Below are 16,325 nucleotides of genomic sequence, written 5' to 3'. Positions count from 1 at the left end.
AATATATTGAGACAAACAAAAATGGAACCGCAATATACCAAAACTTACAGGATGCAGCAAAAGCAATTCTAAGAGGGAAAATAAATGACTTGACTTCACACCTCAAGGAACCAGAAGAACAAACTAAGCCCACAGTCAGCAGCAGGAGGGGAGCAACAAAGATCAGAGCAGAGATGAATGAAGTAGATACGAGAGAACAGTAGAAAAGACTGGCAAAACTAGGAGTTGGTCTTTTTAAAAGATAAAGTTGACAAGCCTTTGGCTAGACTAAGGAAAGAGCGGAAACTCAAAATCAGAAATAAAAGAGGGGACATTATAACTGATACCTTAGAAATGCAAAGGATCACGAATGACTACTATAAACAATTATATGCAAATTGGATAACCTAGAAGAGATGGATAAATGTCTAGAAACATACAACCTACCAAGACCAAATCATGAAGAAATACAAAATATGAACAAGTCAATAATGAGTAACGGTAAGGAGATTCAATCAATAGTTTAACATCTAGGACTGGCCCGTGGCTCACTTGGGAGAGTGTGGTGCTGATAACACCAAGGCCACAGGTTCAAATCCCTATATAGGGATGGCCAGTTAGCTCACTTGGGAGAGTGTGGTGCTGAGAACACCAAGTCAAGGGTTAAGATCCCCTTAGTGGTCATCTTTTTAAAAAAAAATAAAATCTTCCAAGAAAGAAAAGCCCAAGACCAGATGGCTTCACCATTAATTCTACCAAACATTTAAAGAAGTGTTAATTCAAATCCTCAATAAAATATAAGCAAATAGAATCTAACAGCTTGTTAAAAAGATTAGACATCATGATTAAGGGGGATTTGTCCCTGGAATGCAAGGATGGTTCACTATACCCAAATCAATAAGTGTGATGCACAACATTAAACAAAATGAAGAGTAAAAATTATGTGATCATCTTGATAGATGTAGACAAAATTCAACATTTTTTCTTGATAAGAACTATCAACAAATTAGATATAGAAGTAATGTATCTCCTCGTAATAAAGGCCACATATGTCAAGTCTACAGCTGAAATCTTGCTCAATGGTGAAAAGCTGAAAACTTTTCCTTTTAAATCAGGAACAAGACAAGGATGCCCACTCTCACCACTTCTATTCAGCATAGTCCTAGCCAGAGCAATTAGGCAAGAGAAAGAAAGAAAATGCACCCAAATTGAAAAGAAAGAAGTTAAATTGTTCCTGTTAGCAGATGCAAGGTATAAAATCAACATACAAAAATCAGTTGAGTTTCTATACATTGGCAATGAACTCTCCAAAAATGAAATTAAGAAACGAAATTTACAATAGTACCAAAAAAAAAAAAAAAGACCTACTACTTGGGAATAGATTTTAATCAAGGAGGTGAAGGATCTGTGCACTGAAACACTGATGAAAGAAATTGAAAAAGACACAGATAAATGGAAAGTTACCCAGTGATCGTGGATTGGAAGAATTGATATTGTTAAACCGTCTGTACTATCCAAAGTGGTCTACAGATTCAGTGCAATCCCTTTCAAAAATTCCAGTGACATTTTTCACAGAAATGAAAAAAAACAATTCTACAGTTCATAGAGAACTTGAAAAGACCCTGAATAACTAAAGCGATATTAAGACAGAACAAAGCTGAAGGCATCACACTTCCTGATTTCCAATTACATTACTAAGCTGTAGTAATCAGAACAGTATTGTGCTGGCATTGGAAACAGACATATAGACTATATGAATAGAGAGCCCAGAAATAAACCCACACATACAGCATACAGTCACCTAACCTTTGACAAAGATGCCAAGAAGACACCATAGGGAAAGGATAGTCCTTTTAATAAAGAGTTGGGAAAACTGGATATCCACATGCAAAAGAATGCAATTGGACGTTTATTTTACACTATATGCAAAAATTAACTCAAAACGGGTTAAACAACTAAGACCTGAAACTAAAACTTCTAGAAGAAAACAGGAGAAAAGTTCCTTAACACTGGTCTTGGCAATGACCTTTGGGATAAGACACCAGAAGCACAAATAACAAAAGCCAAAATAAACAAATGGGAATGCTTCAAATTAAAAAGTTTTCATACAGCAAAGAAAACAATCAACAAAATGAAAGGGCAACCTATAGTATGGGAGAAAATATTTGCAAACCATACATCTTAAAAGGAGTTAATATTCAAAATATGTAAAGAACTCATGTAACTCAATAGCAAAAAAACCAAATATCTCATTTAAAAATGGGCAAAGGACGTGAATAGAATTTTTTTCAAAGTAGACATACAAATGACTAAGAGGTATAGCTATTTCCAATTATATTACAAAGCTGTAATAATCAGAACAGTATTGTGCTGACATTAAAAACAGAAGTATAGACCAATGGAACAGAATAGAGAGCCCAGAAATAAACCCACACATACACTAGTACCTCATGGAAAGGTACTCAGCATCACTAATCGTCAGGGAACTGCAGATCAAAACCACCGTTGAGGTGTCACCTCACACCCGTTAGGGTGGCTGTCATCAAAAAGACAAGAGAACAAGCTTAGATGGGTATGTGCAGAAAAAGGAACCTTCATGCACTGTTGGTGTGAACTTAAATTGTACAGCTATTCTGGAAAACAGTCTGTGATTTCCCTAAGAGATTAAAAATAGGACTGCCATATGACCCAGCATTCCCACTGCTGGGTATTTATCCGAAGGAAGTGAAGTCAGGAGCTGGAAGAGCCAGCTTCTGTGAAGAGCTCTTTGTTCACTGTAGCCTCATTCACAGGAGCCAGTGTAGAGAATGACCTAACTGTCCAATCAACAGTTAGACGACAAAGGGATTGTGGTAGGCATGTATGCAGTGGAATATTATTCAGTCTTAGAATGAAATCCTGCCATTTGCAACAATGTGGATAACCTTGAGGGCCTCATGCTGTGTGAAGAAAGTCAGATACAGAAAGACAAATGCAGCAAGATTTCATTCACATGTGGAATCTGACGAAGTCGAACTCCTAGAAACAGTACAGTGGTGGCTGCCCGGGGCTGCGGAGGGGCTCAGGGAGGAAGTGGGGAGGTGCAGGGCCAGGTACAAACACTCAGCTGTGAGATGAGTACATTCGGAGATCTAATGTACAGCTCGGTAGCTGTAGTTAACAATGTGCCGTGTACTTGAAATTTGCTGAGAGCAGATCTTTAAGTGTTCACACCACCGTAAAAAAGGTGAACTGTGTGAGGTGATGGGTATGTCAGCTTGGATGTGGTGATTGTTTCACAGTGCGTACACGTACCCCTTAAATAGATACAGTCTCATTTGTCAGTGATACCTCAATAAAGCTGGGGGAAAAAAGACCAGCAGTAGTGGTCTAAAGCAGAATTTTCCAAATTTCTTTTGACTGAACTTACGGAAAGATATTATTATATCATGATTTCTACACTTACATGTAAATATATATATATAATGTAGCTGAAATAAAAGTCTCACAGAATATATTTACCCTAAAACATGCTGACTCTCTGTGTTCCACTCTATTCCATGCCAAGCACATGCTAGTCCCAGCTCCCTGAAGTAGCTTCATGGCCTGTTAATGGATTGCACAGGAATCTGGTCCTGGAATTCACGAATAACTCGTGATCTTTATAGCAGCCCTTAGAGTAGCAAGCTCATCTTTCAGATGAAGGAGATGGATTCCAGTAGGTTGTGGTGCTGCTGACAACATTGGTGGGGGGGGACACAGGTGAGTCTGGTGTGCACAGTCAGCAAGTCCTGTGCAGTTTGCTGGGACAATGGAAGGACTGTGTGGCAGGGAGAAGTCATCTTGGAGCAGTTACTGTGGAATGATTGCTCTTCCTTGCCCTGCGTGTGGCAGGCATTGTTCATCGGTCATGTGACTCTGCAGCACAGCCTGTTCCCTGACCTAGTATTCCAGCAGGCACCTCCTGCCTTCTACAGGGAGATCTGGGGGAAGCCTGCCTGTGTTCCCCAAGTGATAGGAATAGAGGCTAGCTGTACAGAGTCTTTCTAGTTGAGTGACCTGGTCTGTCCAATAAGGTGGATGTGACATTATGTGTAGTGCCTGGCGGATGGCACGTGCTCCATAAGTGTTGACTGTTGTTACTGCTTTGTTGAAACAGACTTCCTATTGAACGTGGTACTTGAACTAAAACTCTGGACATTATTTCCATAAAATAAGACAATGTAAACTTTCCTTGTTTTAATAATGGGAAATAGCAAATAAAGGCCCAGAAAGGAGACTAAACATGGACTCTGGGTGGGCTAGGATGGTGACTGTGCTGATGGTATGCCAAGTTAACATGGGAAGGGTAGGAATCAGAGAGACTGTGTTTCCAGAAGACAGCCTATAACAAAATTACAAAGTCATGACCACATTTTTAGGTTAGATTGAAGTAAAAGCAACAAATCAGAGAGGTGTTAATAAAATTCAACAAGCTTTGTTTGTTTTGCATGTAGAGTTTGAGAACAATAGAGTGATGTAAAAAATTACTCTAAAGTTTTAATTCCCAGAGGATGATTAACGCCATTGGCAGAAGGGGGCAGGGGTGGGGTGTGTGGGGCAGAGTTCTGTTTGGTACATTTGGAGTTTAAGGTACAAAGGGGACATCTTTCTTAAGCCCCTAGGGTAAATGTGGGACTGGGAATCCACACTGGATGTGTCATTGGTGGCTTCATGGACACGAATGCCATGAATGGGAGTGGAAAGAGTTTGGAGGATGCAAATAGAGAGGACAGAGAGCAGATGTCCACATGGGGCCCCGCTGCAGTGCTGCACTTTAATCTGTCTTCAGCTGTGCCACGGAGAATTGATTCACGGAAGCTGTTGTAATGAGGCGCTTTTGGTACAAGTAGCAAACCCTCTTGAATGGGCTCTAAGATGGACCAGTCTTTACTGAGTTGTACTTGATATGGAATCTTTTTCCAATTTTATTTTTTATGCATTTTAAAATGCACTGGACATATACTAAGAGGGAGCATGATTAATTTGTCACTCGCTCTTTCTCAGAACGTTTATTAAGTGCCTCTTGTGTGCCTGCCAGAGTCTGTGCTGGGGGCTGGCATGTACCTGAGTGAGATGAGGTCGATGCTTGTGGAGAGTTGATTTGAGCAGGAAGCCAGACACTCAGCAACGCCCAGTGTGCCACATGTGTGGGGGCAGTGCCGCTGCCACCTGAGAGGGATGAGGGCCAGTCTTGGTTGTTTCTGTGGATCGGGACAGCTCCCTGCCTGAAGTGGTTTTTCATCTAAGCCCTGATGATGTGCCAGGTGTATCGAGTGGGAAACAGGGCTGTCTTCCAGAAGCCCACCCCTCTGTTGTAGTCTGCAGTTCTTTACTTTAGCATCAGTGACTTGCCCTCCCAGGCTTTGGTCCCAGCCCTGCCAAGAGGAATAGTATACCTCACTGATCTCAGGCTGCTGACGTTTGCAGGATCCTGATGTACTTATGCTCAGGTTATTCTGACTTTTCTCTCTTGACCCTTCCCCTCTTTGCCTTGACATTTATCTCTAGCAGAAACATAGAGTCAAAGAGTCATGAAATGCCTAAGACGGCTCTACAAGCATATGACCCCCAACAAGTGTTGTTCTAGAAGCTCCTCAAGCTTGTTTGTGCAGGTTTCACAGACCTCTGGCAAGTGAAGTCTTATCTGCCCTTTCCAAAGGCCAGTCCATGGTATCATCAGGTACCATCCGCCCCAGGCCACGGGTATGCAGGCAGGTGATTGCCCTTCAGGGCCTCAAGTGTGGACTCAGCAGCAGGCCTCAAGCAACTGCCCCTTGACCACCACACTTCCTTCCACTTGTCCTTGCAGCCGTCGTGACTTCCATGAAATGAAGCATTTCTTAAAGCCTTCACCTCTAAGAACTTGAAGCCAAGTTATTTTCTAAAGCAAATCAGTAGTTCCTCTTGTACTCTTAAGTGTTTTGTGGGGTTTTTGTTTTGTTTTTTTGCTTCTTTTTGAATTTTTTTATTCTTTTTAGGTTTAAAAAGTTACTTCGACAGCCTCTTGACATTCATTTTGTTTTCTCTGATAATGTCACTGACATATAAGCATTTTCTCAGAAGCACAGCCCTTAGCCCATACACAGGTGGACAGGAAGCCTGCTGGACGTGCGGCAAGTGGGATGTACACCCCATTTACTGGAATAAATGCGCCCCCGCCCCCACTTCTTTTCTCTATCCACTCCTAGAACAAAACTAGACTGAGGCGAGCCATTTTCTTTTAGCTGGAGAAAGATGCTGCTGATGCCTGTGGTTAGGTTTCAGGAAGGCTGTCCTGTGCAGCACTCTGCTCTGCCTGACATCCTGTGCTGTTGGATATGGATGTAGTGGTGGGTGATATAGTGGTGGGTGATGTAGTTCTGAATCTCCACAGCTGTGGGTTGATACTCATTCAAACTCATGTGTATGTATCTTGCTAAACAAACAAAAAAAAGGTGGGGTGTTTGTGAAACAAGTTTTCAGGGGCACCTGGCACTAACTGTCAACTCCCTAGGACATGAAACAGGTGCTTTGGAATGTCCCAAAGCTATTTGGGGCTATCATGTATGTGGACAACTGACCCACCACAGATGCTCTGGAGTGTGTACCAGGTTGTGGTGTGTGTGCACCTGACTCACTCTGGAATGTACCCGGTTGTGGTGTGTGTGTACCTGACTCACGACAGATGCTTTGGAGTATACCAGGTTGTGGTGTTTGTGCACCTGACTGAACACTAATGCTGTGGTGTGTACTGGGTGGTACTGGGTGTGCTCTGGCCCACCAGTCTTCAACCTTGCCTGAGAGGGGTTGGGAAGTAAAACCTGCCCCCATGCCTGGAGTTGCAATAGGGGATTTCCAAGATAAGGGGGAGAGCAGGCTCTGTGGGTGTGTCATGTGGGACCTCACCATGAGCATTTCAGGTGGGGCCTGGGAAGATGTATATTTGACAGGTACTGTGCTCTTTTTTGCTGTCTGTAGCCATTTTACTGAAAATCTGCCAATAAATTCCTTTAACCTGTAGTGTTAGCATCTGTCTCTCACTAGAAAGTTGTATCCTTTACAGAGGGTTACTTAGGAGCCTCCTTTCATCTGCATGAGAATGTAATGTAGACCTATTTGTACATTGTTTTTACATGAGGTCAAGCCAATGTTTCTGAAACTTTGTATTTAAAATTTGACTATCTAAAATCTTAAAGGTTAGTCTTTTAAAAATCTTTTTAGTTTTTAATTGTAAGTTGACAAGTTCTATAACTTTCTGAACAATTTGAATTTTTTTAATCACTGAGGTTGAAGTTAAACATCAACTTTAAAAAAAGAGTATTTATATGGAAACATAATATATTTTGATATTTTCTGCTTTTTAGCTGGGGCTTACTGAAGATAAGTCACAGTCATTCTTAGTGGCACAAGTGTAATACAGCGTTGCCCTTAGGGCTTGGCAGAGCACATGCTACTGTCTCAGATTCAACACAGTTGCCCAGATGACTGGCTCTTTTTAATTCCTGTATTTTTGCTTCCCAGCCTCCAGTCCGCTGCTCTCCAGTAATCAGCGTTTATAGCTTGCCGTTTATAGCTTGCCGAGTTGCCCGTACTCCTGTTGAAAGCCACCTCTCTCCTACCATAGTCCGCAGTGCTGTTCTCTTATAGATGTGGAAATTGGGGGACAAATACGTTAGCACTGTGTGTGAAGGGAAGGGCAAAGAAGACCTCTGCGTGAGGGCCCGGACGCCAGTGCTTAAGACATGCATCGTCCAGAGGCCTCTTTAAAACTGTCTCATTCTAGGGTTGTTGGGTATTTTCCAAATCCTGATGTCCTAATGGCTAACGAAATTCATTTTCAAATAGTCTCTCTCTCTCTCTTTTTATTTATTTTTTTTTAATGAGGCATCTTCACTCTTACCTGGAATTCTTCACTCCTAGAATTCATCAGCAAGCATTAATTGCCGTGGACCCAAATGTGGCAGGTCGTCATGGGAAATATCAGAGTTTTAATAAATTAGGGTCTGTGCTTCAGAAACCTGTAATCTGGTGGGGTAAACCATTGTCACATATTCATGCCACCAAAGAGGGCAGCCAGGATTACTGTTTTGGGTGTCATTAAAACTGGTCTATGGGAAAGGTGTGGATGATTTATAAGCTGTTAACATTGCTTCATAATTAGGTACTCAGTTTTTGACATCACATCGGCTAATTCTTACCCTGTGATTTGCGAGTTTTCTGGGAATCTCTGGCTTTCTGGAGTTTCAGTTAAAAATTCCAAGTGTCTTGGTGACAGTGTTCAGACTTAGCCTTGCTGACACCACATGGGGCTGTCACCGTCACTGCATTCATTGCCATATCCTATGCCAATACTCCCTGCCCAGCTTCTTCTTTTTTTGATGGGGGCATGCATTAGTTATAATGCGATCTGGTGAGGAGCTTATGGGTCAATCTAAACGTTTTGCCCCTGACATGGAGAAAGCGTCAGGCATGGGGAAGTGCGCTGCTCTCTACCCGGACGGGAGCTGGGACTTGCCCTCTTCACCCTCTCCCTATGCTGCGCTTCCCCTTGGAGTTCATCGTCAAGTTGTATGAACTCTGCTCAGCGTACCTGCAGAAACAGGTACCAAGAGAAGTTTGATTATCTTGCTCTAAAGAAGTGTCTTCAAAATTAGAACTAGCCATTATCTCGACTAAATAGGAGCAGTGGATTTGGGAACCAGGTTTCTTGGCATCACTTCTTGCTATCATGTTTTAATTTTGTTTACGGGATATTATGTGTTTTTTATTGTTACCATTAGAAAAGATACAGCCAACTCTAACACAGGAATGATATACCTGTGATCACAGTACCGTGAACTTCGTGTAGGCCCCTTTAACTATAAATGGGAAATTAATTGTGGTTTTGAACTGCATTAGTGTGGTGATTGAAAGTGACAGCATCGCAAGGCTGGTAGGAGGAGGCTTGCCTGCGGGTGCCCCAGTCAGTCACACTGTGTTCTGTCTCAGAAGGAAATAGCACAGCCCTCGCTGGCATCTTCAGTTACGCACGTGTGAGAGTACGTGGAACGAAATTCTCTTCTTCACAGGCAATTTAAGAATTTCATCAGGGAAGACAAAAGTTTATATTTGTGATCAAGTTGAAAAATTCTCGATCTCTTTATGGCTTTACCACAGAAAAGATATGACTTCTGGTCTTTTGTTAATTACTCAAATATGCATTGTATTAGTTGGGGTGGTTTTGGCTGCACACAGTGGGAAACAATGGCTCAGACTGGCTTGAATGTGAAGAAGTGACCTCGTGTCACAGGTGGGCCGGCCCTGGGCCTGGTGTGTCTACCTGCAGCTCCCCTGCCTCCCTCTGCTGTTAGCTCTGGCCTCTCTTTTCCTCCAGTACTTTGCCTTTGTCCTTGAGGTGCTAAGGAGATGGCCACAAAAGATCGGGGCATTCTGTTCCCAATCGGCTTCTCCTCTGTGCCTCCTTAAGACTCTTGCCCACCAGTCCCCCACAGGTCCCCATTACGTCTCGTTGCCCAGAGTTGGTCAGCTTTCCACCCATTAGTCCCTGGTGAAACACGTGTTGGTGAGAACAAGTCTGTTCGGGCTGCTGTCACAAGACACCACAGACTGGGTGGCTGAACAACAGAAATCTATTTCTCACAGTTCCAGAGCCTGGAAGTCCAAGATAAGGCATCAGCTGATTCCCTTCTTGGTGAGGGCTCTCTTCCTGATTTACAGACGGCCACCTTCTTGCTGTGTCCTCACGTGACAGAGAGAGACAAAAGAAGCAAGCTGTCTGGTGTCTCTTCCTCTGAGAACACTAATCCCGTCGCAAGGCCCACCCTCATGACCCCATCTGACCCTAATCACCTCCCAAAGGCCCCGTCTCCAAATACCATCACATTGGGGGTTAGGGCTTCAACATAGGAATTTGGAGGGGACACAGTTTAGTCCACAGCAATGAGATAACCACAATGTCTGCCGTAAGCATTATCAGGTAGTAATGTTAATAAATACCGCTAGTGACCACAGGCCACAAAACGTGGAATTATGAAGGATGTGTGTGAAAGATCTTAGCTACAAGTTTGGGTGTCTCAAATGTCTGCATTAGTAGTTGATACTTCTCTTTCTCCTAGTGTCACATGGGAGCCGATGGGAGATGGGAAGAGAATAATTTCACTGGCTGATAACCACATCCTGCTGTGGGATTTACAGGAGAGCTCAAGCCAGGCTGTGGTAAGTGGAAGGGAGGACAGAGTGTCTGCTTCTCATGTTTTTAGTTTGGACTTTTAGGCTGAATTCAGAACACACTTCTTGATTCACATATTCAGTAGCCCCCTTCACCCATGGTTTCAGTTACTGACGGCCAACCACCATCTAAAACTATTAAATGGAAAATTTGAGAAATAAGCAATTTACTGTAAGTTTTAAATTGCTCACCTGGGACGTGAATCACCTCTTTGTCTGGCACATCCATGCTGTCTCCACCCCCTGCCTGTTAGGCACTCGGTAGCTGTCTTGGTTATCAGAGGGACCATCGCGGTGTTATAGTGCTGCTGTCTGAGTCACCCTTATTTTACTTCCTAATGGCCCTAAAGCGCAAGAGCCGTGGTGCTGGCAAATTGGTGCTGCCAAAGAGAAGCCTTCAAGTACTTCCTTTTTGTGAAAAGGTTAAAGTTCTCAACTAAATAAGGAATGACATGGTGTGCTGAGGTTGCTGAGACCGTAGTAGAAATGAATCTTCTATTTGTGAAACTGTGAAGAAGGGAAATGAATATCCTTCATGGCATATGTAGGGTTTGGTATGTATGAAGGGTTTGGAACTATTGGTGGTTTCAGGCATTTACTGGGGTCTTGGAACACATCCCCTGCAGGTAAGGGTGGGGGGGCTACTGTGTTTAGTATTTTGATATTAATTATAATTAATGAATGGACTGAATCATCATCCAAGAACTAGTGGTTGGGGTTTGCAGGTGAAAGCTATCCATGCATCACCTAGGGCCACGTGAGATATTTCACACAACCCGACCGCTGACCAGACTCCTACCTTTTGCCATAATTTGTCCAAAGGAGGAAGTGAGATATTGTAAAGTATATTCTTCTATTTCAAGTACATTGTCCTTTGAATGAATGGATTTTTTAAGTATATTTGGTTAAAATCACACTTTTAAGAAGGAGTAGTTATGAATTATTCATTTCGTAGAGTTGACTAGCTCTTTTAATGTATTCGTGTGGGTTTTAAAAATAATTTTTAGCACTTTCTTTGGAACCAGTTTTGCTTTCAAATATTTATCATTTCAAATATTTTTTAGTAAATATTGGTATATATTTTTTCATATTTGATTCCTTAAGATTTTCTCTTTTAAAATGTGGCTTTTACATGCATTTATAATTTCACTGCATCTGTTTTGTCATTGTAACTACTTTAGAAAAGAGAAAAATCAAGAAATTTGAAATGATGGAGCTTATAATGTCATTTATACCTAGGGGGCCAAATTGCCTACACGTAGTCAAAAGGGAGTTGAGGATAGCGTCTACTGGATAGATCGATAGATTTCTGTAATGATGGCCTTGTCATATATTTATTTGTTTCTATGATGCTTATTTAGCTTTTTTCCCCATGTGCCTTACAATATTAATAAATCCTTTTTTCACTCCTCTGGGTCGAAGGGGATGGCATGAATAATGATTTGTCATTATTAATATGTGGCGTAGAAGTCAGAGTTTTTAAAATATTAAGCGCCTTGTTAAAGTTTTAAAATTCTGGTCAAAAGGGAGTCTCTCAGCCTTCAATATGAAATTAAGGGTTGGCCTGTTTTCTTAGAGCATCAATAACAGTTAAGGAGGAATCGTTATTTTTACTAAAAATGTTTAAAATAAAATGTATCTCCATATCATGGAGTAGAAAGCAAATTTCACACACACTTTTAAGAAAAAATAGGAAATTGAAAGAGATTTCATGCCTGGGATCAGCCCCTGGGGACTGCACCTGCAGGTCCAGGGGCAAAGACAGGTTCCTAAGCTCCCACCTCTGGGAGACTGGGCAGGAAGTCTGGATCATAGCTGAAGGACCGCTTCCTTTGACTTGCATTCAACAGGGTTTTCCTATCTAACTGTAAACTTATAGAAACAAAGAGGAAGATGATTTTTTGTTAGACTACCAGGCTCATGGCAGGTTTGGGGGAGAGACTTGGGGTAGAGGGTGAGAGCGGAGTGGAGCCGCTGAGCACTCCCCGTGTTCTCCTCGGGAGGGAGAAGGCAGGCAGAGAAGGGAACGCAAGTCCCACGTGAGAGAGCTCGGCAGCGTCTCATTTACCCCAGCACTGCAGGGCGGCTCTGTAATCAGACTGTGAACACATCTTCAGACCCTAAGTCACCTCAAAAGGATTTCATGGTAGGATGATTAATCTGTAACTTATTTTCTCCAGAGATCAATTTAGTTTTCTCTCCCCTTTTTTATCTGCTGTCAGCAGTTCTGTCAATATCACTTTGTGACCCTCCACCGTGGTCTTTAATACAGAAACCTTCCTATTGATTTCAGCCATCTTCACACCCGGCTTCTCAGTATTTTTTTTTTTTTTATTGTTTGAGGATATTGCCTTCTGTGGTGAATCTGATCTTATGCTCACTGCATCATTACCTTTTGCAATTAAATTGGAGACTCTTTGCCATTTATAATCATTAGCAGAACTCAGGAGAGGCCTGGAGTAGGAGGTTCCATGGGGCCACAGCCCGGTGAAGGCGGGGGGTGTCCTCCCCGTTGCCACGTGTGCTCATTCATCTGCGCGTTCTAGCAGTTTTCACCTGCTGCAGAAACAAATAGCTCCTATCGCGTTGTGGACAGTGGCAGAGCCAAAAGAAGGGAGGCCATGGTGGAGAATTGCCTGCTGCCTCTGCCTCCTGGTCATGCAGGAGTGTAGGTGCTCCTTGGAGATGAGCATCTGAGTGTCAACTGCTTGGCGTGTGGGGTCTGCACTGCTTGGCATTTGCGTATGGCAGCACCTCCTTGAAAGAGCAACAGCCCTGGGAGGGTCCAGTGCACATAGTGGGGAGGACCTAGCGGTTGCAGGACAGTTATTCAGAGCCGCAAACGTCACATCCATTGTGACTGTAGATATAAAACGTGTTTGCTGTTAGGACGAAGAATCACGGAGGACCTGAGTCTAATTCCGGGACTTGTGGTAAGAGGTGAGCAGAGCCCTGTCAGTGATAGGTTCAAGAACCTCGCCCCAGCACGTCAGATCTCTGTCTTATTTTTGTCTTTCTTGTTTTCCAAACTGAACTCCTTGAGGGAAGAGGTTATGGTATAGAGGAAAGAAAGAGACTCTTTTAGTTACTTAAATCTATTTACTTAGTTTTAAAGTTTAGAACTGAAAGTCTAAAACCTGACAGGCTGAACTCCTACAATGGTCCTGCTGTTACTGGAAGAGACGGTCTGGGGAGGCCAGACACCTGATTTCAACCCTGTCCACTACCAGGTTCTTGACTCTGCTGCAGGAAAGAATTGAAGAGCAGAGTCAGAGTAGAAAGCAAAAGCAAGTTTAATGCAAAAGTAAGGAACACACACTTCACAGGCAACGTGTGGGCTGGCTTGACAGTGAGCGCAGTCCTGCTGTCATCCTGGATTCTGTCTTTACAGTTGGCTATCTATACTTATTCATGCTCTCTGTGAATATTTAACTAGAGGGGTAGTTCCCAGTTATGTAACTCTTAGCTTTGCACATGCTGTGATTGTTTCTACTGGTGCAGTGGTCAAATTCCAGCGTATACTGCGAGTGTACTTAAAATATACTTGGTGCTCTCTGGCACCTCCCCTGGAAAGAAGATCATTCAAGGCCCAACTTTTTTTTTATTGTGCAGGCTCAACCACTGAAATTGATCAAGCTTGCCTCCTGCAGTCTCTAACTTCCATGTTATGCTGAAAACAGGCACAACACACAACAGTAACTCTCAGGGACCAGAGGAGGGGCCAGAGACCAGACACTGGGAAACTGAGCATCTCCTATCTCACTACCATTGACCAGCAGCGTGACCACAGGTCAATCGATCCACCTTCGAGCATCATTTTCTCACCTAGAAATGAGGGTGCTTATTCCTGGATGGTGGTTGTGACTGTCATGGGAGTGCGCAGAGTTCTTTCTGTCCTCTGTGGTAGCACAAACTAGGACAAAGACTCATTCCCAAGCCTCCTTTGCAGATGGGCGTGGTGTTGGGTGGAGTTGTTACAAAGGGGCTGAGTGCAATGGGTGTGCCCCACTTCCAGGAAGCATCCCTAACGAGGAGACATTCCCTTCACTTTTCAAGTCCCTGCTCCTGGAATGTGGATGTCATTTGCAAATATTTTCTCCCATCTGCCACTTGCCTTTCCCTCTTTTTAGTAGGGTATTTTGCAGAGCAAAAGTTTTTTATTTTTTAAAAATAGACTATTTTTTTAGTGCAGTTTTATGGTCGCAGCAAAACTGAGCAGAAGGTATAGAGATTTCCCACGTACCTCCTGCCCCCTCCACCCCCAGCCTCCCTATCAATGTCCCCCACCAGAGTGGTCCTTGTCACAGCTGATGAACCTATGTTGACACGTCATCATGATCCAGAGTCTGCAGTTCACATCAAGCTTCACTCTTGGTGCTGTGCATTCTGTGGGTTTTATAAGTGTATCCACCACTGCAGTATCATACAGAGTAACGTCACTGCCCTAAAAACCCTCTGTTCTCTGCCTGCTCATCCCGCCCTCCCCTAACCCCTGGCCACTGCTGATCTTTTTCACTGTCTCCATAGTTTTGCCTTTTCCAGAATGTCATAGAGTTGGATTGTCATACAGTCTGTAGCCTTTTCAGATAGGCTTCTTTCACTTAGTAACGTGCAATTAAGTTTGTTCCATGTCTTTTCATAGCTTGGGAGCTTGTTTCTTTTTATCGCTGAATAATATTCCATATTCTGGAAAGTTTTTCATTTTGATGAAGTTCAGTTTATTGGCTTTTCCTCTTATGAATAACTCTCTGACTAGTCTTGGATCCTGAAGATTGTCTCCCGTTTTTTTCCTAAGAGTTGCATGTTGTAGAGCTAGGGTTGGGTCTGGAGCTCACAGACCCCTCGAGCCCGTTCACAAACCCTTCACATGCAAGTCTGTGAGCTAGGTAACTGGACAAAACAGTTCTTGGAGCCTTGGTTGAAGAAGGAATAGTCTTTATTCAGCATGCAAACGTCTAGGAGATAGGCAGTACAAAGGAGAAACTGAGAAACTCAACTGCTACTGGCAAAGTCCAAAGAAAAACTGAGCAGCTGCCAGCAGAGTAAACATGTTCTATTTTAAGACACGAGCTCGGCTGGCCAGCCTGCTTGACAAACTGCAGAGCACACAATAGCATTTAACTAGAAAGATACATTGGTGCACCTGCGCACTTACTCCACCCACACACAACTTGTTTACAAGAAATGTCGAGGGAGCCTGACTAAATTATCCTATTTTCCCCACACATTTTACATTGAAGTCCGTGAATTTTAGTTCACACATGTATAAGGTCCCTGGGGCCTCTCCGACCCTACCTGGCAGTGGTGTTGGGACTCATCATGGCCAGGGGACAGCAGAGCTGAGGCTCAGCCTTCACTGTCATGGGTGGGAGTGGACACTTTCCTGTGGTGCTTGCTCGGAGCACAGCAGTTACTGTCTAGCAGTCTTCTGACCTACTTGGCTGCTTCTTTCCGAGAGAGCAGCTTGCATTGGGGCTTTTCTCAGTCTGCACCCTGCAGAGAAGGAATCTAAGTGATTCTTGTGAAACTGGGGCTTGAGTTGTGACTGTAATAGGTCAGTCATGCTCCATGCACACCAGAGTGCTTGTGGCCAAATTAGAAGGTAATAAATACTTTTTCCAAAAAATGGTCATTTCTCACTAATTTTAATGTAGTGCGTTTAAACACAAGATGCAGACCTGGTGACTTTCTCACTTGATCAATGAGGAAGGAAGGCTCAAGGAGGCTAAGGAACTCTCGGAAGTTTTGAGTGACAGATGTGGGACTGCAGTTCACATCTGATTCCATCCCATTTGCTCAACAAAGACATTCACTGAGGACCTCCTGTGTGCTCGTCCTCCCCAGAACTGTGCAGTTCTCCATTGACATGCTCATCATCTGAGCATCTCGAACGGTCAGTTAACGTTATGTCCTGTGAGTGTGAATTTGATGTTGGAAAAAGTTATTTAGAGCAAAACCTGGTAATTAAAGTAGGTAACCAAGCTTTGTAAGGCTGGTTGGTAGAAAACGTGTTAAAACAATATGGAAACTGGTTTTCTTGTGAGACTCATAAAAAGGCATTCCAAAGTATTTTGAGTATCGGCTGCATGATGAAAATAAATGTCACCTTCAGAGCTGTG

The 16,325-nt window shown here is 43.1% G+C and overlaps 1 protein-coding gene across 2 annotated transcripts in view; it reads left to right on the top strand.

Moving 5' to 3' along the window:
- Positions 1-16,325, top strand: part of EIPR1 (EARP complex and GARP complex interacting protein 1) — a 134,017-nt gene that overhangs the window by 102,407 nt on the left and 15,285 nt on the right. For both annotated transcript variants that reach the window (XM_063078414.1, XM_063078413.1), the window contains one exon: positions 10,095-10,194. In XM_063078414.1, the coding sequence (XP_062934484.1) occupies positions 10,095-10,194 (100 nt within the window). The remainder of the gene's footprint in view (positions 1-10,094; positions 10,195-16,325) is intronic.

Source organism: Cynocephalus volans, chromosome 14 (assembly GCF_027409185.1).
Source record: "Cynocephalus volans isolate mCynVol1 chromosome 14, mCynVol1.pri, whole genome shotgun sequence".
Taxonomy (NCBI): domain Eukaryota; kingdom Metazoa; phylum Chordata; class Mammalia; order Dermoptera; family Cynocephalidae; genus Cynocephalus; species Cynocephalus volans.
This window is presented reverse-complemented; position numbering and strand designations above follow the sequence as displayed.